The 21,992-nt window shown below is 42.5% G+C and overlaps 1 protein-coding gene and 1 long non-coding RNA gene across 3 annotated transcripts in view; one reads left to right on the top strand and one right to left on the bottom strand.

Annotated features, from left to right (window-relative positions):
• Positions 1-21,992, top strand: part of naf1 (nuclear assembly factor 1 homolog (S. cerevisiae)) — a 292,709-nt gene that overhangs the window by 238,796 nt on the left and 31,921 nt on the right. For both annotated transcript variants that reach the window (XR_005942629.1, XM_041184276.1), the window contains exon 8: positions 8,449-8,542. Coding sequence is in view for 1 of the 2 variants with exons in the window: in XM_041184276.1 (XP_041040210.1) it covers positions 8,449-8,542 (94 nt within the window). In the remaining variant the exon portion in view is untranslated. The remainder of the gene's footprint in view (positions 1-8,448; positions 8,543-21,992) is intronic.
• Positions 1-21,992, bottom strand: part of LOC121276223 — a 70,018-nt gene that overhangs the window by 47,140 nt on the left and 886 nt on the right. The window lies entirely within an intron of this gene.

The following is a 21,992-nucleotide window of genomic DNA, read 5'->3' as shown; positions in this document are numbered from 1 at the left end:
TGATTCATGTCCCTTCTTGGAAATAGTTATTGCTGTTGTCACGTCCCTAAAGTAAAATTAATTTGGGTAAATGCAATTCCGTTCCTAGCCTAATGTAAAATAATTGGCAGTTTCCATTAAAGAGGACACTTAGAGTGTAAAATATCATACTGGTGCAGTGATGGTTACTCTTCTGCAGTTAGAATTAACACAGAGACTTTGCTACCCTTAAATATGGGAGTCGTTCAGCCTGAAACTGTGCGCCTGAAACAAAGTGTTACCCACTTTCACAAACAAAACTTTAAGTTGAGTGCATTGGTAAATCGGTTCAAAATCCATTTAAAATCTTATATTATTGTTCAGAAATTACAGTTGTTAGAAGATGACTAAAACGCTTATCCTTAGCAAGAGTCAGACACACAAACAACATGAAACTCTGGCTCAGCAAAAATGTTTGGGAACTTATGTCCAAAATGAATCAATACTTGCACTAAGATGGCACCAGCTGTAATTGTTTTTACTACAAAAACAAGTTGCCGAGACATATTGGTTATCATGCGTCGTTTCTCTGTGGATGCTGCTGTTTAAGTTCTGCATAATTTATTTGTTGCAAAGGAATTTATGGCTCCTAATACTTTTTGGGAGGAAGGGTAATGTAGCTCTCTTATTCAAGTCTGATCTTTCCCATCACATTTGAGATTCAAAGATAATTTGCTTTTTGATCAACCTTTTCCATGATAAATTAAAGATGGTTTCATAACATCTAGGTGTTTCCGAGTGCAATTTACTTAACCAATTTACAAACCAAATTAAATTCTCAACGTTTTAAAAAAATTAGTAGACATTTTTGTAAATTTTCAAAAATATTTACTAGGAATATATATAACATATAGGAAATATATTTATAAATATAACATTTTACTGGGGTTTAGAAATTAATGCTGCTGCTTACGTTGAAAATTTAGTGCTTTGACCTTCATCTTTTTGCTTTTGCTTGGCTTGGGCATTTTTGTTTGATAGCTTGAATGAATCAGATCAGTTCTTTTAAATAATTTCAGTGAGGCTTAAGTGAAGGATATTTCTGTTTTTTGTCCCAAATTTATTTATAAGTCAAGTACATTTATTCTTAGTGATTTGTGCACATAACCTTCAACTGCAGTCACAAAATCATTCTGATAAAATGCTTAAAAGAAATTCTCTATTGAGAATTGACATTTACAAATAGATTGGAAATATAAATAAATTTGTAAACCCTTTCTGTTCTTTGTAAAACTTACCTTTGCTGGGAGAATTATAGTAAAGCCTTTGGCATAAGCATTCTTTCCAGATCATCATGTACACAGAATTGTTGCTACAGTTATCAAAGAAAGCAATTGACTGATAAGCAGAACGCAACTCAGCTGTAAAGGCTTTTGGCATAAGAAGTGGTCTTCAAATTATGCAATTAATTACTCATTTTCCCTTGCCTTTTTTTTTATTTGCTTCCAATTCTTTTACTCCTATTTTGATGAGACCTGACTACAGGGGGAGGCAGTGGCATAGTGGTATTGTCACTGGACTGGTATTCCAGAGACCCAGGAGCCAAGTTCAAATCCCACCATGACAGATGGTGAAATTTGAATGAAAAAGTAAAAATCTGGAATTAAAAGCATTGTTGATTGTTGTAAAAACCCAAATTGCTCACTAATGTCCTTCAGGGGAGGAAATCTGGTTTTACATATTGACTCTTAAATGCCTGAATGAGGGCAATTAGGGATGGGCAAAGAATGCTGGCCTAACCAGCGATGCCCACTTCCCATGAACAAATATAAATGATCTCAGAAGTTTGATTTGAAAAACTTAGTTGATCTCTTCAGTATTATGCAAAATGGTCTCATCCTTACCCGTTTGTTGATTTTGAGTTGCATTCTTGTTACAATTATGAGGTTAATAAACATATGTTTTAGGACTGGGTCTTTAAGGTTAAATGAAGGACCTGTTTTGAAGTCTGCATGACAGCAAGCTTGGCTGGTTTGATTGTTAAAGATTAAAGGGGGTCCAGATTGTACCACCTTCCTGGTAAAACAATGTTGATGCTTGGAGACAATAGCAGCAGCCTGTGTGCTAATAGTGGATAGACCGAGAGTCTCTAAAGTCCCAGAAAAGTGTTGAGACTGTCAGGTTATAACAGTTGTGCTTTAAACTGTCCATTAAATTACATGATGAAAGAGATTTCAGCTCTCAAGGTTTTGATGGGAAGGATTTTTAAGACATCCCTGAAAAATCTCAGACACAGTTTGCCAGAGTCTGAGAGAGGGAGAGAGAGAGCAGCTAGAAGCTGAAAGTCTCCATGGGTCAATGTGGGTGAAAACTTGAGCTCGGAATGAAAAGGCTAAACTCGTGATGTGTTAAAACTAAGCTGAAAGATTTGCCCAACTTGTGCTAGATGGAGGATCTCCAGTAATACTCCTCCAGGTAAGAAGTCACCAGGCGGGGAAAGGAAAAGAACGGAAGTACACCTTCAGGAGCTAAAAATCATTTTACATAGAAACATACATAGAAAGTAGGAGCAGGAGTAGGCCATTTGGCTCTTCGAGCCTGCTCCGCTATTCGTTACGATCATGGCTGATCATCCTACTCAATAGCCTGCTCCCACTTTCTCCCAATACCCTTTGATCCCTTTCACCCCAAGAGCTATATCTAACTCCTTCTTGAAAACATGTAATGTTTTGGCCTCAACTACTTTCTGTGGTAGCGAATTCCACAGGCTCACCACTCTCTGGGTGAAGAAATTTCTCCTCATCTCAGTCCTAAATGGTCTACCCCGTATCCTCAGACTGTGACACCTGGTCTGGACACCCCCACCATTGGGAATATCCTACATGCACCTACCCTATCTAGTCCTGTTAGAATTTTATAGGCTTCTATGAGATCCCCCCTCATTCTTCTGAACTCCAGCAAATATAATCCTAATCAACTCATTCTCTCCTCATGTGTTAGCCCCGCCATCCCAGGAACAAGATTAAGAGGTGTGAAGTGGGGAAAAGCTTCCATGATTGAAACTATGAGTGGCAGTATCTGATACTTTTATAAGGTTGTGAGAACAACAGATTTTTTCGAGGCAGATTTCTGAATGAGTGTTTATTTTTCATGAGCATTTCAAGATTTGCTATTGTACAGAGCCAATGAGCAATATAGTGACATAGTGCATACTGGATGAGTGAGCATGGGGGATGCAGGTGGGCATGAAGGTGGCATGGGGAGGCATGGGTATGACCTTTTAAACGTATCTTTCAAAAGGTTCCTGAATGCTCCTAATTCCTATGTTGCTATGAATGCGTACTTGGTTCACTACTCCTCTGAGGGACTGTGAGGCATGAGTCCTTGAGAAGCTGGCCAAGCTCCCCAAAAATTGGAGGTAGTTGAGATGCCTACCCCTGCAATGGAATTGGCAAGGCCGGGAGTGCAGGGTACAGGCTTGCTAGCCGCATCCTTATCCCAAGTCAAGCTAAAATTGCCAGGAATGGGGGACGGAATCCCAGAAACGAGTCACACCTGGTACTTTTAAAGGCCTCCCAACTTTGCCCAACTCTGCAAAAATCTGGCCCATTATGTCTATTTCTGGGTTTTTTGGGAGATGAAAGTCTTTAATGAAAGCTGGATGCACATCGATCTTTGAAAGCAGCACGACATATTGAGGGAGCAGTTAACAATGCATCTGAGATCTTGGATTTCATATGCGCTTCCTGTGTGGGGGTTGGGGGGAATCCCCAGCTGTCATGCGTGTGAAAGAGCGCACTGCTCCCTGAGACTATGTGCTGTCTCAGGGAGATCACTGACAGTCCAAAAAAACTTTAAAAATAGAAAAATTAAAAATTATTAACATGTCCCCCTCATGTGACAATGTCACACGAGATGGGACATGTTAATAAATATTACATAAAATGTATTAAATTTTTTAAAAACGGACATGAAACCTCATCCAGCCAGTGGATGAAATTTCATGAATAATCAGAAGCCCACTGGGGCTCCTGGCCTGCCCGCCAGCCTTAAGGTTGGACAGGCAGGTCTTTAATTATCTTAATTACTTTGTCAATGACCTCAATTGTCCATTGACAGGTCGGTGGGCGGACACCTGATTTCGCCCGCCTTCCTAAAAATTTAAAGGGAAGGGATGATGTCAGGGGTCATTTTCCCATCGGCGAGCAGGCCCCGCCCCCAAATCGCCGACGGGAAAATTCAGGCCATTGAGTACAAAAGCAGAAAAGTAATGCCAAGCCTTTATAAAACTGTGGATTAGGCCCCACCTGGAGTATTCTGTCCAGTTCTGGTCACCACATTATGGGAAAGATGTAAGGGCCCTTGAGAAGGTGGAGAAGAGACAGAATGATTCCAGGGATGGGAGAGTTTAGTGACTAGGTAATTTGGAGAAGCTGTTCTTCTTGGTTAATGGAGATTGAGGGGTGATCATAGAGGCGGTTTTTAATTATTTTTTCCCAGGATTGGGGCAATGATGGTTAGGCCACCATTTGTTTCCCATCCCTAATTGCCCTTGAGAAGGTGGTGGTGAGCTGCCTTCTTGAACCGCAGCAGTCCATGTGGTGTAGGTACACCCACAGTGCTGTTAGAGAGGAAGTTCCAGCATTTTGAACCAGCGACAGTGAAGGAATGGCGATATATTTCCAAGTCAGGATGGTGTGTGGCTTTGGAGGGAACTTGCAGATGGTGGGGTTTCCATATGCCTGCTGCCAGCTGGTAGAGGTCATGGGCTTGGAAGCTGCTGTCAAAGTAGCCTTGGTGAGTTTCTGCAGCGCATCTTGTATGTGCATTGGTGGTGGATAGAGTGAATGTTGAAGATGGTGGATGGGGTGCCAACCAAGTGGGCTGCTTTGTCATTGATGGTATTGAGCTTCTTGCATTGTTGGAACTGAAGCTGCATTTGTCCAGGCAAGTGGCGGGTATTCTATCATGCTCCTGACTATATACAAGATAGTGGCACGTTTGGATAAGTTAGACAAGGAAAAACTGTTCCTATTAGCTGTTGGTGCAAAGACTTGGTAGACAGACTTACGGTTTTGAGCAAGAGTTGCGGAGGGGATGAGAGGGAAAAAGTTTTTTTTTATGCAGTACTGACATAGAACTTACTGCTCATGCAGAAAGCATGGGTGCAGAAACAGGGGTGGAGAGATCCATAGCATCTATCTGGGGTGGTATCTGTCACTTGGTTCCAGAGTGTGGTGTGTCTGACCATAGGTTGCCAGTTGGTTTATGGACTGTGTATTTACTGTGCACATTAGAGTATAAGATAGCTTTAGTAAGTAACCTGTGTTATCCGTACAAATCTGTATTATCTGTAAAGGTATAGTTGTGAGTGAAGGAGTATTGTAATATAGTTCATCCTTTTCTGTTTAATAATTGTTTTATGTTTTTGTTATAAGTTCATTAGCTGACTCCAGTGACTCTGTTCAGTAGCCACTCTCCACGTATCTAAACTGACAAATAAAAGTTAGGATCTTTCAAGCTGGGTTCCACTCGGATCAGGCTTGTCTGGGGGTAACCTCAGCTGGGGATCATGACAGATCATGAAAAGGTTTTACTAGAGTAAAGAAAGAGAAATGGTTTCTAATGGCAAAATGATTGATAATCAGAGGGCACAGACTTAAGGTGATGTACAGAAGGACCAAAGGTGACAGAAGGAAAGACTTTCTTATGCAATGAGTAATTCAAGTTTGGAATGCATTGTCCAACAAGGTGAATACAGATTCAGTAGTTGCTTCAAAATGGCATTAGATAAATTGTTGGAAGGAGAAAAACTTATAGAATTATTTGTGGAAAAGTCACAAGAATTGTCACAACAGAGAAACAAGCCATATGCTGGCTCTCTGCTCATGAATACCTGATTGAACCTTTCTCTACCACACTGTCAGGCAGTGCATTCCAGATCCTAACCACTTGCTGTGTGATAAGGTCTTTCCTCCTTTCTCCATTGCTTCTTCTATCAATTATCTTAAATCTGTGCCCTGTGGTGATTAAAGTTAAATAAATGGAAACAGACATAAACCTTGCAATGCTATATATAATGCTCCATCAAGCTTTACATAAATAGAATAAACATTTTCTCTTATAAAGTTGCTAACCAAAGTTCAAAAAACTAAAATATATTATGAAATTTTGATTCATGTTTGAAAGAAAGAAGTCACACTTACATTGTTCCTTATCATGTCTCAGGTGCTCCATTAAGCAAGAATTTCTTTGAAATGCATTAACAGGTGCTTTGTAATGGAACATGGCAGCCATTTTGTGCACTAGCATAATCCAAGATCTCTCTCTATGGTGTTGATTGAGGAGGAATGCTGTCCAGGACAGCGGAAGAACTTTGACCAGTGCTAAATAATTTTTAACAGCCGTCTAATCTTTGGCAGAGGTGTCCTTAGTTTATTGTCTCATCTGAAGGATGCCAACACAGCTTTCCTTCCAACTTAGATTCTGTATTTGCTGCACTGCAATCCAGTTATGGTACAAAGGGTTGTACTGTTTCCCGTTGTACATTGGGTAGTGTAACAATAGGTTCTGGAGGTATCCATGTTATGGCAGGTTTCTCAGAGTTGATTAGAATCATTAGTGAAATTGTTGAACAATTTGGGGAAATTACGTTAGTAAGCTTGCTAATAGTCTAACACATACTCCAGTAATTCTGGTTTGACATTAATGTTGTTTTAAATTTGTGCTTGCAAGGAATACTGATTGATGGTGCTGTCTGGCAGAAATGCTGTGGGAATCTTCACCGGTGATACTAAAGTGAACCATCTAGATTGATGGAGGATAGAGAACTGCAACAGCTAGTTGAGCTCAAAAGAAATGGGGAACATTTCTCCCAAAGTACTCTTTTATATTTAGCAGTCAAATGCTAGTAAAGTATATGAAAAGAAATTAGACACTTGGGTGAAAACTCTACTTACATAGAGTTGGTGTGAGCAATACTTTGCAACTCTGTGATTGGAATATAGTAGGTGGTTATGCAGAAATGATTATTGACCTTTCCTCAGTTCCATCTTTGCTGGGTCGTGGGTGTCAGCGATCCGCAGACTCAAAGTGGCCGTTACTTAATGGTGGTAACTGTCCACAGATTATTCAGTCATGGGGCGATCAGAACCAAGGCCAATCTCTGTTTTCTTCATAATTCCACACTTTCACTGCAGTCACTTTATAAGGAATAGGAACCTTGGTTAATTTTCTTTCTATAATTCGGGACCTTGAGCCCAATTATAGTCTGGGCTGAGACCTTGGCCTGAATTTTCCCGTCAGCAATTTGAGGGCGGGGCTGCTCACCGACAGGAAGATGACGCGGGATGATGTCGGGAGGAACCTTTAAATTTTTAGGAAGGCGGGCGTACAACAAAATCAGTTGTCCGCCCGCCGACCTGTCAATGGCCAATTGAGGCCATTGGCAGGGTCATTAAGATAATTAAAGACCTGCCCGTCCAACCTTAAGGCTGATAGGCAGGCCAGGAGCCTCAGCGGGTGCCTGATAATGCATGAAACCTCATCCACTGGCGGGATGAGATTTCATGTCTGTTTTTAAAAAGTGTAATAAAGTTTATGTCCTTTTTATTAACTTGTCCCATCTCGGGTGACATTGTCACATGAGGGGGAAATGTTAATTTTTTAATTTTTATATTTTTAAAGTTTTTTGGACTGTCAGTAATACAGCTGGGGATTCCCTCTCCCCCCTGCACAGGAAGCGCCAAGCCAGTGGGGCCTGCACCCCCACCAAGGGCAAAATTTTGCCCCTTAGTGCAGACTAAAGATCAAACCTGGGTTCTCCCTGCTCTGCACCGCTATGCTACTTCCTGGGTGACTTCAAAAAATCAGCACAGAACTTATGGCTTTCTTTCTACTACTGGCACAATGTGCAGATGGTCCTTTATAAACTTGGTTGATATGCTAAAGGCTATCTGGTATTTGGGTTGGAATTAAATGGGACTAATTTCAAATATTACATGCAAGACAAATTAAGGGCCGCCTGTCCAACTACTTACTTAGATTTTGTGTAAAATAAACTGCCCTAGCATGTTTCACTACAAAATTTAACTTCTAATTGGACTTGTGTTCATCTACATCTCAATTCTTTTGACTGTCGCTACTGAGGGCAATGCATTTTTTTCAGCTGTACAACTTAATATAAACTAAATTAAGTTCTAGTTGTGTTACTAATGTAATAGATTTAAACTTCAAATATAGAGCATTATACAGTGCACATCATTTGAGGGATTTTGTCTATGTAACTGATCCTCCATATGCCTTAATGTTCTTATGTTTAGTGTTCAAGTGCAGTAATAATGCCATTATAATTGAGATTAATGGGTTTTTAGATAACACAGCTGTCTCATTTAAAAGCCATGTGTGGTTGATTACTGCATTTCTAAGTGTGACAGGAAGCCATGAAATGTAAGAATTAGTCATAAACCAAATGATTATGGTCTTTAATAGGCTCTGGATTTTAGTGATGATGAAAAAGAAAGGGAGGCGAAACAAAAGAAGAAGAAGAAGCAACGAAATCATGGAGATAAAAACACTCAACCTGGTGAGTAGGTAGTTTTATCCAGTGTTTTTGTTTGCTCCGAAAAACAACTTTGATCCCATGCAATTCAGTGATCAAGTTAAAAGTATCATCTGCTATGAAATAAACACCCCTTGGCAATAGATATGTTGTTTATAGCTATTTATTTTTTATGTGCAGAAACTAAACGTTGTTGATAATAGCATAATCAGTTATTTGTCGCAGTAACAAAATCATCATGTTTTTCAAGTTTGTGATCTCTAATTGTGTTGGTTACCATTTTGGGGAGATCATTAACAGTGTAATCTCATGAGGCTATGAAGGTGTGTGTATGGATGTTATGTATATGGATTTCTAGAAACATTCAATAAGGTTCCATGTAAGAGACTGCTAACAAAAAAAAGCACATGGACTTGCTATCAGCTAATTGACATCAGTAGCGAATTGTTTAGAAAGTAGTAGACAGAGTAAGGAAAATCTTTATATTGACCAATTGGCACAGTGTGACCAATGATTCCCCCCAAGAATTTGTATTAGGGCCTCAGTTTTTCACTAGATTTAGGTGAAGGACTAGAGAGACAGATATCTAAGTTTGCGGATGTCACCAGGTTAGGTGGCTTAGTTAATAGTGTAGATAATAGCAGAAAGTTGCAAAAGAACATTGAGTGGGCAAACCTGTGGCAAATCAAGTTTATTGTCAGGAAATATGAAGCATCCCTTTAGACAAAAAAGATAGATCCGGGTATTTCCTAAACAACGAGATGCTCGAAACTGTGGAGGAGCTGAGAGATTTAGGGTTCCAAATGCAGGAAATACTATAAGGACATGTACCAGTGGACAGGTACAAAAAAACTAAAAAGTCTAACGGAGTGTTGTTTTTTATCTCAGGAAAGATGAAATACAAGCAGAAGTTAGGGTTAGTGTGATGAAGCTTTGGTTGGGTGCCGTCTGGAGTACTGCATCAGTTCTGAGCACCAAACCTCAAAGGATGTATTGGCCTTGGTGGGGATAAAATGTGGTTTCATCAGAATTATACCAGGGCTAAAAGGCTTAAACTACAATTCGGCTTGTATTTTCTTTAGGATAGAAGACAAATGGTGATCTAATTTAAGTGTTAAAAAAGATTAAAGAAATTGATATGCTGATAAAGAGAAACAGGGTGATAAAGAGGAACTATTTCCCTAAAGAAGCATGACCTTAAACTTAGAAGTAGACCATTCAGGGGTGATGTCAGGAAACACTTCTTCACACAAATGATAGTGAAAATCTGGAACTCTCTCCCTAAAACGTTTGTTTCGGCTAGGTCAGGTCAAGATTTCAAAACTAAGGTAAGTTTTTTTTTGTTTGGAAGGGTAAGGGCAAGGCTTATGGAAACAAGGTGGGTAAACGGAATTAAGATACAGATCAACCATGACCTAATTCATTGGTGGAACAAGCTCAAGAGACTGAATGGCCTATTTCTGTTTCTATGGGTGGAATTTTACATTTGAGACTAAATGCAGTAGCGGGTGGTTTCAGTGGCCAAAATGGCAGGAACTTGTGCCTGATTCCGCACTTGGAAGCTCATTTATTGCGCACAGATGCGTATTGGGCCAAACCACCTGGCAGGTCGGGAGCTGATTTGTCTGGACACTGTCAGCTGGCGGGGACGAAGATCTGAGCGCCGCATTTAAACACCACATCGCTCTCTCCAGCCCACCTGTCTTTAGGACATGTGCAGCAATGTTTTCTAGCCACTAGGGGGAGGCTGAAAGCCACAAGAAGAAGGCAGTACCCCGCTTCACCCACCAGGCCTTCTAAGCCTTGATGAGAGGAGTGCAGGCATACAGGCATGTTCTGTATCCTAGGGCTGTCTCTGGGAAGCACAGCAGCCTCACGTCTCTGGCCTGGGAGGCCGTTGCGGAGCAGGTGAGCGCAGCTGGCAACCGTGCCCAAAATACCATCCAGTGCAGGAAGACAACGAATGATCTTATCTGCTCCACCAGGGTAAGTCATCCTTCAACTCCCTCCAGTATTAAACTCTAATCATGGCATCATGCACACAAACAGCTACTCTCTCCAGGGATTTCACACAACCATTAGCACAACCATTTAGAACCATAGAACACTACCGCACAGAAAAACAGGCCATTCGGCCCTTCTAGTCTGTGCTGAAATATTATTCCGCTAGTCCCATTGACCTGCACCCAGTCCATAACCCTCCAGACCTCTCCCATCCATGTATCTATCTAATTTATTCTTAAAACTTAAGAGTGAGCCCGCATTTACCATGTCAGGTGGTAGCTCGTTCCACACTCTCACCACTCTGAGTGAAGAAGTTCCCCCTAAACCTTTCCCCTTTCACCCTAAAGCCATGACCTCTCGTGTTTATTTCTCCTAATCTAAGTGGAAAGAGCCTACTCGCATTTACTCTGTCTATACCCCTCATAATTTTGTAAACTTCTATCATATCTCTCCTCATTCTTCTACGCTCCAAGGAATAAAGTCCGAACTTGTTTAATCTTTCCCTGTAACTCAACTCCTTAAGACCCGGCAACATCCTAGTAAATCTTCTCTGCACTCTCTCAATCTTACTGATATCCTTCCTGTAGTTAGGCGACCAGAACTGCACACAATACTCCAAAGTTGGCCTCACCAATGTTTTATACAATCTCACCATAACATCCCAACTCCTATACTCAATAATTTGATTTATGAAGGCCAGTATGCCAAAACCTTTCTTTACAACCTTGTCTACCTGTGACGCCACTTTTAGGGAACTATGTATCTGAACTCCCAGATCCCTTTGTTCCTCCGCACTCCTCAGTGCCCTACCATTTACTATGTATGTCCTACCTTGGTTTGACCTTCCAAAATGTAACACCTCACGCTTTTCCGCATTAAATTCCATCTGCCATTTTCTGGTCCACTTTTCCAGTTGGTCCAGATCTCTCTGCAAGCTTTGAAAGCCTTCCTCACTGTCCACAACGCCTCCAATCTTAGTGTCATCAGCAAACTTGCTGATCCAATTCACCACATTATCATCCAAATCATTGATATAGACAACAAACAACAATGGTCCCAGCACAGATCCCTGAGGCACACCACTAGTCACAGACCTCCAGTCTGAGAAGCAGTCATCCACTACCACTCTCTGTCTTCTCCCACACAGCCAATTTCGAATCCAGTTTACAGCCTCTCCATGGATACCAAGTGTCTGAACCTTCTGAACTAACCTCCCATGTGGGACTTTGTCAAAGGCCTTACTAAAGTCCATGTAGACAACATCCACAGCCTTTCCTTCATCTACTTGCTTGGTAACCTCCTCGAAAAACTCTACAAGGTTCGTTAAACACGACCTACCATGCACAAAGCCATGCTGACTATCCTTAATCAGCCCTTGGCTGTCCAAATAATTATATATCCGATCTCTCAGAACACCTTCCAATAATTTACCTACAACTGATGTCAGGGTCACTGGCCTGTAATTACCTGGTTTACTTTTGGAGCCTTTTTTAAACAACGAAACAAGATGAGCTACCCTCCAATCCTCCGGCACCTCACCCATGGCTGAGGACATTTTAAATATTTCTGCCAGGGCCCCTGCAATTTCTACACTAGTCTCCCTCAAGGTCCGAGGGAATATCATTTCAGTCCCGGGGGATTTATCTACTTTTATTCGCTGTAAGGCAGGAAGCACCTCCACCTCTTTAATCTCTATATGTTCCATGAAACTACTGCTTGTTTCCCTTCCTTCCTTATACACTATGCCAGTCTCCTGAGTAAATACTGATGCAAAAAAACTGTTTAAGATCTCCCCCATCTTGTGAGGCTCCACACATGGACGACCACTGATCTTCAGGGGGACCAATTATTATCCTTTGTTCTCTCACAGAAGCTTTCACATCACCACCATCCCATCTATCATTTTTTTTATTCATTCATGGAATGTGGGCTCTGGCTAGGCCAGCATTTGTTGCCCTTGAGAAGGTGGTGGTGAGCTGCCTCCTTGAACTGCTGCAGTCTATGTGGTGTAGTTACACCCACAGTGCTGTTAGGAAGGGAGTTCCAGGATTTTGATCCAGCGACCATGAAGGAATGGCGATTATATTTCCAAGACAGGATAGTGAGTGACTTGGAGGGATACTTGCAGGTGGTGGTGTTCCCATCTATCTGCTGCCCTTGTCCTTCTAGATGGCGCTGGTTGAGGGTTTGGAACGTTCTGTCTCAGGAGCCTTGGTGAATCCCTGCAGTGCATCTTGTAGATGGTACATACTGCTGCTACTGTACGTCAGTGGTGGAGGGAGTGAATGTTTTTGGATGTGGTGCCAATCAAGCGGACTGCTTTGTCCTGGATGGTGTCACACTTCTTGAGTGTTGTAGGAGCTGCACTCACCCAAGCAAGTGGGGGGTATTCCATCATACTCCTGACTTGTACCTTGAAGATGGTGGACAGGCTTTGGGGAGTCAGGAAGTGGATTACTCATCGCACAATCCTAGCCTCTGACCTGCTCTTGTAGCCACAATATTTAGGTGGCTAGTCCAGTTCAGTTTCTGGTCAATGGTAACCCCCAGTATGTTGATAGTGGGGAATTCAGTGATGGTAATGCCATTGAACATCAAGTGGAGATGGTTAGATTCTCTCTTGTTGGAGATGATCATTGCCTGACATTTGTGTGGCGCGAATGTTACTTGCCACTTGTCAACCTAAGTCTGGATATTGTCCAGATCTTGCTGCACTTGGACATGGAGTGCTTCAGTGTCTGAGGAGTCATGACTGGTGCTGAACATTGCGCAATCATCAGGGAACATCCCCACTTCTGACCATATGATGGAAGGAAGGTCATTGATGAAACAGCTGAAGATGATTGGGCTTTGGACACTACCCTGAGGGACTCCTGTGGTGATGCCCTGGATGACTGACCTCCAACAACCACAGCCATCTTCCTTTGTGCTAGGTATGACTCCAATCAGTGGAGAATTTTCCCCCCTGATTTCCATTGACTCCAGTTTTGCTAGGGTTCCTTGATGCCACACTCTGTCAAATATGGTCTTAATGTCAAGAACAGTCACTCTCACCTCACCTCGGGAGTTCAGCTCTTTTGTCCATGTTTGAACCAAGGCTGTAATGAGGTCACGAGTTGAGTGGCCCTGACGGAACCCAAACTGGGCATCAATGAGCAGGTTATTGCTGAGCAAGTGCCGCTTGATAGCACTGTTAATGACCCCTTCCATTACTTTACTGATGGAGAGTAGACTGATGGGGTGGGTTGAATTTGCCCTTTTTTTTGTGTACAGGACATACCTGGGCAATTTTCCAATTACCCGGGTAGTGGCCAGTCTTGTAGCTGTAATGGAACAGCTTGGCTAGGTTGCTCGCACTCCATCCTCTGGCCCTTCTGGAGAGGGTTCAGCAGACACATGCATCTTACCCAACCTCTGTTCCATCCCTTCTCATCACATGCCTTTCTTTCCTCTTCATACAAGCCAAGCTGGCACACAACAGGTGTGAAAGATTACAGACTGGGGGAGGGACAGCCGACATCGTTGCCCTCAGTGAGTTTGAGGAGGCTGCAGCCGAGCTGGCTGGGGAGCACAGACATCACTCCTATGGAGAAGCAGCAGATTGAGGCCCACAAGGCAGTCAAGCACCAGCCTGAGACCCTAGGCTACATCCAAAGAGGAAGCTCTGGAAGAACCGGCATGGCTCTCTCACGCACCCTCTACCAGCTCAGAGGGACACTCGTCGGTGGGGCACAGCTATAGATTAGGCTCAGGCTCATATTCAGGAGAACATCTCACTGACACGTCCCCACAGCAGTCGGACGCAGGGACAGGCCAGGCCTTGGGCACTCGGAGGGCTGCTGGTGACCGACCACTTACTCATTTCGAATCAGATCTTGACGACGCAGTGACAGGTAGTGGAACATCAGGCAGTGATTTGGCATCACTCAGCAGAGTGGAGTGAATGATGGAAGAGTCCGTCCACGTTCTGTTTGATGCTGTGGCTCCAACATGCGAGAGCTCCGAGTTCACCAGGGAAAGGCTGGCAACCACCATGGGGACCTTGGTCCAGAAGATCTTGCTGGATTTGTGCTCGGCCTTGCACTCCATGGCCACACAACCCAGTGGGCATCATCAAAATGTCGGTGACACGGGGACGGGGCACCTTGACCTCCTCCCAGGTGCATCATCTCCTGCAGGAGTCAGGGCAGGGCCCTTGGGCACCTACAGGGAGGATAAGGGAACCTCCTCTCAGGACACTCCAAGGTTGTGCAACCGCTCACAGCCCCCTCTGCTCGTGACCCTATTCAGTCCAACTTCTCAGACCGTCGAGGGCACTTCTCCCCCTGAGCAGGCGACCCTGACCAGGCCAGGGTCTTCCAGGCTTCGGGCCACAAGAGGATGCCTGCCAAGATCATCACAGACATCAGGATGTAGTAGTCAGCAGGCTGCCTCCACCTCTGCTGCGGATGTCGGGGCTGCACCCAAACGTAGCAGCAGGATTAATAAAGTTAAGAAATTTTGTTGTCACTTTTAGGTCATGGATGTGCTGTAACTGTAAAGACATTGCACTTTTGTGAATACATTTAATTGTTATGTAAATGTTTCTGTCAACTGAAGGTGTTGTGAATTTCTACATTGGAATCCGCTTCTGTCAAGGTTTAGATACCCTCCCACTCAGTAATAGTGTCCCACTGTGAGGTTCACATTCCTGTGATGTCACCCTCAGTTAAACTAGTCTCCACACCCCTTGTGTGGTATCAGTGGGATGTGTTTAAATCTCTATTGGAAGAGTTAGATGTAAGTGTTTCTAACCCTACTTCCTCAAGGAACACTGTTGAGTGAGGGCAGCTCATCAGCATTGATATTCTAACAGTATTTGTGGCTCCTCAGTATTAGTGGTGGAAGACAAGACATGTACAGGAGGAGGCACGTCCACATCTCAGTCGCAGCAGTGTTTGCATCACTAGATGGCGGCAAAGGCTTCAAGTCTTCTCTCACATCACTCTTGTTCCTAAGTGGACCCTCAGTTCCCAGAGTGAACTCACTCACAGGGCACCGCAGACCGAAGCAGAGATCATGGCTTGGTGATTCATTAGGCCAGAACGCACAGTGTGAATGCAGAACTCGTTCTTGCTGCAAGTGTTTGGACATCCCCTGCAATGAAATACAATGGCATTGAGGTCTAGAAGAGATATGCCCTCATTAACTTTACTCTTCCTGGAACCTGTCAGCAATTAACGTATCACGGACATGTCTACCACATCCTTCCTCCATGGTGTGATCGCACTGATACTGAACTTAAGCCTCATGAGGTTCCTGGGCCTCCAGATCTTCATCCTCTGATGAGCTGTCATCCTCCTTCAGTTCATCCCCTGGCAGGGGTTCACATCTGTGCGTTGCCAGGTTGTGACAGGCACAGCACACTGCAATGATGTGGAAAATCCTGCCTTGTAGTGAGCCACCTGAGCTGTCCAGGCATCTGAAGCACATCTACGGAAGCCCAATGATCTGCTTTATAAGGGAGCATGTGGAGCTGTGAGCAGTTGTTATGACACAGCAGTTGATAAAAGCTGAGTTGTTTAAATTCCAGAGGGAAACTTGAACAACTGTCATAACCTATATTTTCAAATGGCATGTTGAGATGCAGCTCTGAATTCAGGAATAAAACCACCAAGCTTCAAGATGTTTTTTTAATCTCAAACTAAGTTAAACATTTATTAATTTAACAACAAATTTAAACACACACACGTCTACAAATTACTACCATAATAAGTTTTAAACAAATTCCCAAATTAATCATGCCCAGGCAAATCTTCACCAAGGCAACAATAACCCGTAGACTTTAAACAGACACCAGGCAAAGCACATTTGACCTTACGAATTCAAAATGAGGTTCCTTTCAATTTGTAAACATGGTTGTAGTCTTACAGGCTGGTTAGATCTTACATGCCTCCGACCTGCATACACACAACTCCTTTCTGTTTATACGTAGCTTCCCTGTTGAATATAAATTATCCGTTGTATCCTAGGCTTTTAACGTCACATCTTCCAACAATAACATTTTCATCCCGTAGTAATATAAACACATTGCTTGGCATCTCCCGGTAGGAACAGACCAATCTACAGCCCCAGCAGTGTGTCATTCATTTCAACAAGACCAGCGCAGGTAGGCTATGTGTGTTCCACTCACATTGAAGTTATGAGTGAACTGAGGTCCAACTTGTGCACGCCACCCCTTTTCAAATGGATTTGAGGCCGACGTAATTTCCCGCTGGTGTCACGCAAGATTGGAAGGCGTGACAAGATTCCGATGAGCAGCTGTTTTCATGAGCATTCATGAGATGTTCATGAATGCCAGTGGAGTTCAAGCCTCTTGCTACTGGGATAACCAGCCAATAATAACTGTCATCAGGAGAATTGCAAACTGTTTTTACGCAGGCGGATTTCTGGCATTTTTGCCTGCTGCCGGATTCTCTGCTCCCGTCTGTCATGAAATCCGCCATGGGCGGATTGGGAAAATTTCATCCTATGTTCCTGTGATATGTTGCTAACGGTTCTGATGGAAACGTATTCAAACACTGTTGTCAATATAACAGGATCTGTAAAACTAGAAATAATATGGCTACTATTGCATGAAATGAAATATATAATGTTCCTACGTGTCATTGGCTCTTTTTTATTCACCTAAGAGGGAGAGTTTTAAAAGCAAGTTTTAATTATAACCAAACCCCAGGAGTGCAGTTACTTTTTAATGCCACATAGGTTAAAATATTGAATGTCGGAATTTTAATCTACAGAATCACAGAATCATTACAGTGCAGAAGGTGGCCATTCGGCCCACCGAGTCTGCATGAGCTCTCTGCACTGCACTAGCTCTCTGAAACAGCATTCTACCTAGTCCCATTTCCCTGCCTTATCCCTTATCAGAAATCCATCCAATTCCTTTTTGAATACCTCGATCAAACCTGCCTCCATCACCATTTCAGAAAGTTAATTCCATGATCCAACCACCGTGTGGATGAAAAAAACTTTTCATCCCATCGTTTTTACTCGTTTTGCCAATTATTTTGAATCTATGTCCTCTACTTCTTGATGCTCCCTTGCATGGAAGCAGTTTTTCATTATTTACCCTGTCCATACCCCTCAGGATCTTGAATAGCTCTATCAAGTCTCCTCTCAGCCTTTTTTCCAAGGAAAACAGTCCCTACCCCTCCAATCTATCCTCGTAGTTACAGTTCTTCATCCCTGGAATTAATCGTGTTAATCTTCTCAGTACCCTCCCCAGTGCCTTCATATCCTTCCTCAAGTATGGTGCCCAGAACTGGACACAGTACTCCAGGTGAGACCTAACTAGTGTCAACATGACCTCCTTTCTCTTCCGCTCAATGTCCCTGTTAACAAAGCCTAAGATACTATATGCTTTAGTAACTGCTCTCTCAACATGCCCTGTCATCTTCAATAACTTATGTACATATACACTGAGGTCCCTCTGTTCTGCATCTCTTAGAGACTCTCCCTTTATTTTATATTCTTCCTGTCAAAATGAATCACCTCACAATTCTTTGCATTGAACTTCATCTGCTACTTATCTGTCCAATTCACCAACCAGCCTATGTCCTTTTGAAGTCCAAGATTATCTAGAACCATAGAACACTACACAGAAAACAGGCCATTCAGCCCTTCTAGTCTGTGCCGAAATATTATTCCACTAGTCCCATTGACCTGCACCTAATCCATAACCCTCCAGACCTCTCCCATCCATGTATCTATCCAATTTATTCTTAAAACTTAAGGGTGAGCCCGCATTTACCACGTCAGATGGTAGCTCATTCCACACTCTCGCCACTCTCTGAGTGAAGAAGTTCCCCCTAATGTTCCCCCAAACCTTTCCCCTTTCACCCTAAAGCCATGTCCTGTCGTGTTTATCTCTCCTAATCTAAGTGGAAAGAGCCTACTCGCATTTACTCTGTCTCTACCCCTCATAATTTTGTAAACTTCTATCAAATCTCCCCTCATTCTTCTACGCTCCAAGGAATAAAGTCCTAACTATTTAATCTTTCCCTGTAACTCAACTCCTTAAGACCCGGCAACATCCTAGTAAATCTTCTCTGCACTCTCTCAATCTTACTGATATTCTTCCTGTAGTTAGGCGATCAGAACAGCACACAATACTCCAAAGTTGGCCTCACCAATGTCTTATACAACCTCACCATAACATCTCATCACAGTTGGCAACATTTCCAATCTTTGCATCATCTGCAAATTTTGAAATCATGCTCTGAACACCAGCCTTGGTCATTAATATATATTGGGAAGAGCAAGAGTCCCAACACTGACCCGCAGGGAACTCCACTACAAAACTTCCTCCAATCTGAAAAACATCCATTAACTGTTACTCAGCCAGTTTCTTATCTAAGTGTTTCTCTCCCTTTTATTCCATGAGCTAGAATTTTGCTCAACTTTGTGTGGCACTTTTGAAAACCCATTTACACCACATCAACAGCATTGCCCTTATCAATCTTCTCTGTTAACTCCTTAAAAAACTCCAATTTAGTTAAACATGATTTTTCCTAAATGAATCCATGCTGGTTTTCCTTAAATATCCTGCACTTGTCTAAGTGACTATTGATTTTTGTCCCAACCTATAGTTTCCAGAAGTTTCCCCACCACAAAAGTCAGACTAACTGGTCTGTAGTTGCCAGCTTTATTCTTGCACCCCTATTTGAACAAGGTGTAACATTCGCAATTCTCCAGTCCTCTGGCACTACCTGTGTCCAAGGAAGACTGGAAGTTTATCACTAGTGCCTCCCCATCGAAGTTGGCTTTCCCCCAATTAATTATCTCTAGTCTGTATTATTCCTTGTCTTTTTCCATGGCCAACCTAAACCTTATGATGCAATGATCCCTGTCCCCTAAATGTTCTCCCACTGTTATTTGATCCACCTAGGCCAACTCATTCCCCAGAACCAGGTCCAACAGTGCCTGCCTTCTCCTTGGACTGGAAACATACTGCTGCTGAAAATTATCTTGAACACATTCCAGAAACCCTCGCCCGCACCCCTTTCCCCTTTACACTATTCCTATCCAGTCTATATTTGGATAATTGAAGCACCCAATCTATGTAACAAGCAGTGCTTATATGCCCTGGGCGCAGCTGAGGCAATGACATATTACAGCATCCTAGCTGTAGTGCTGAAGACCTGTACACCAAAACGAGCTTCTCCCTGAAGAAAGCATTTCTCGTATATCCATGATACTGACATCTAGCCAGCAGTGTGGAATATTTCCCAAATTTGTGTTATTCACAAAATAAACAGAATAAATCTAACCTATCCAAATGACACCTTAGCATTTTCGCAAACATCAGTGAAGTGGTGCAAGGACTGACTAATATTGTCGAAGTGACACCCAATCAACAATGATTTAATTGCAGATGCTCATTTCGGCTTCTGCCAGAATAACCCACCTCCAAACATAGCTATAGCTGTTATGGCACAGCTGATGTTAAATGCTGAGTTGTTCAATTCCCAAAGGGAAACTTGAAACAACTGCCACAACTTGTTTTGCCGTTTGTATAAATTTTGAGATGTCTGCCCAGAATTCAGTAGTAATAAGACCACCAAGTCTTGCAGGTTTTTACAAAACTAGATTAAACATTTATTAATAGAAGAAATGACTTTAATTACATACATAGATCTACAAATTACTACCTTGATAATGTCTAAATCAATCTAACTCCCAGTTACACTTTCGTTAAGGCAACAGTAAGATACATAGATTTTGAAAGACCCAGGCAAAGAAGCCATGAACAATTCGACTTCCAAGTGAATTATCTCAACTTCAATCCTTTGAGGACAGCAGCTTGAGGCATAAATGTATCTTAAAAATGTATTTTCTTACACACCGCCCTTTATACGTATCTTTTTCTCTGAATGCAAATACTTATTGTTTCACTATGTCTTTGGACTTTATCCCCCTGATAACAAAACCCTCTCATAGCACTTAAGTTTCACGTGTAATCTTTGGGAAAAATAAATGCACCGTTTCTAATCTTTACCTGGCCAGGTGACACATTTCACCCCTCCTTTGAAAACAATCTTATCTGGTTTATTTCAAAATGCAAATGATCCCTTGATACCTATGTTACTAAACTTCCCCATTTTACCTAAATAACATTTCAAACCTAACCTCTCCTCTAAGATCAAAGCACCCAGACTAGCTGCCTCTAATTCAATTAAATCTCTCTCTCTCTCTCACACACACACACACACACACACACACACACACACAACATCCCGCTATTACTCTGTTTTACAATAAATTCCATTAACGTTATGAGAATTATTGTATCTTCTTGACAATGGCCTTGATCCAAACACAGCTGCAAGAACTGGATACCAGAAGAGAGGTGAGAATAGTAGCACTTTACATCAAAGCAGTATTTTACTAAGTATGGCACCAAGAAGCCCAAGCGAAACTCAGGTAAAAATGGATCAAAGGGGACAACTTGCAGTGTTGGACCTAATACTTGATGCAAAGAAAGCTGCCTGTAGTTGTCAAAGGCCATTCATCGAAGTCTAGAGCATTGTTATTAGAGTTGCTCAGGAAAGTGTCTTTGCCCCAACTATTGCAGCTGCTTCATCAATGACCAAGCCGCTATCATAAGATCAGAATGACATTATTCACTGAAAATGCCAGTGTTCATTTCCATTCACAACTTTGCTTGTGCAAGCTTACAGCAAGACTTGGATAACATCCAGGTATCAGTTGATGACTGGCAGGTAACAATTCTCTCCACTTCGTGTGAGGTAATGACCATTCAAATAAGAGAATGTCCTGCCATCTCCCCTTTTTGACCAGTAACACCACAGTCAACATCCTTAAGAGGTCACCAATGACCAGCAACTAAACTGGGGCAGTCATTATCAACAGTGTGGCTGTATAAACTGGGCCGAGGCTAGATACTCTGACAAGTAGCACGTCTCCTCAAAATCTCTCTACATGGCTTAATTCAGGAATGCAATGAATGCTCACCAGTTCCTGCCTGGGTACAGGCACAACAACATTTAAGTTCAAAACCCCTTGTTTGTATGATTAGCCCCTGTACCGCTGGCTTTCTATCAACCCCTTGTCCCCCTCTCTTCCCCTCACCCCCACCCTAACACCATCAGTAATACACTGAGGCTACATTATGTATGATTTATATATGATTTATAGGGTGCAATGCAGCAACTCACCAAGTTTAATTCAACACGATTTTCTACCTCCGTGGTCTCTACCGCAAGGGCATTCAAGAGGAGAAATGTTACTGGATCAGCTAAGCTCCTATCCATACTACACATTGAGTTGAACATATATGATGATTCCATCCAGTAGATCAATATCCTGGAATTCCTGGTGTGATGGATGTATCTTCACCACATTGTCCTAATGGTGGTTCAAGAACAAAGCCCAACTTTCTCAGGGGTGGACAGTAAGTGCAGCCTTG

Source organism: Carcharodon carcharias, chromosome 1 (genome assembly GCF_017639515.1).
Source record: "Carcharodon carcharias isolate sCarCar2 chromosome 1, sCarCar2.pri, whole genome shotgun sequence".
Lineage (NCBI taxonomy): Eukaryota > Metazoa > Chordata > Chondrichthyes > Lamniformes > Lamnidae > Carcharodon > Carcharodon carcharias.
This window is presented reverse-complemented; position numbering and strand designations above follow the sequence as displayed.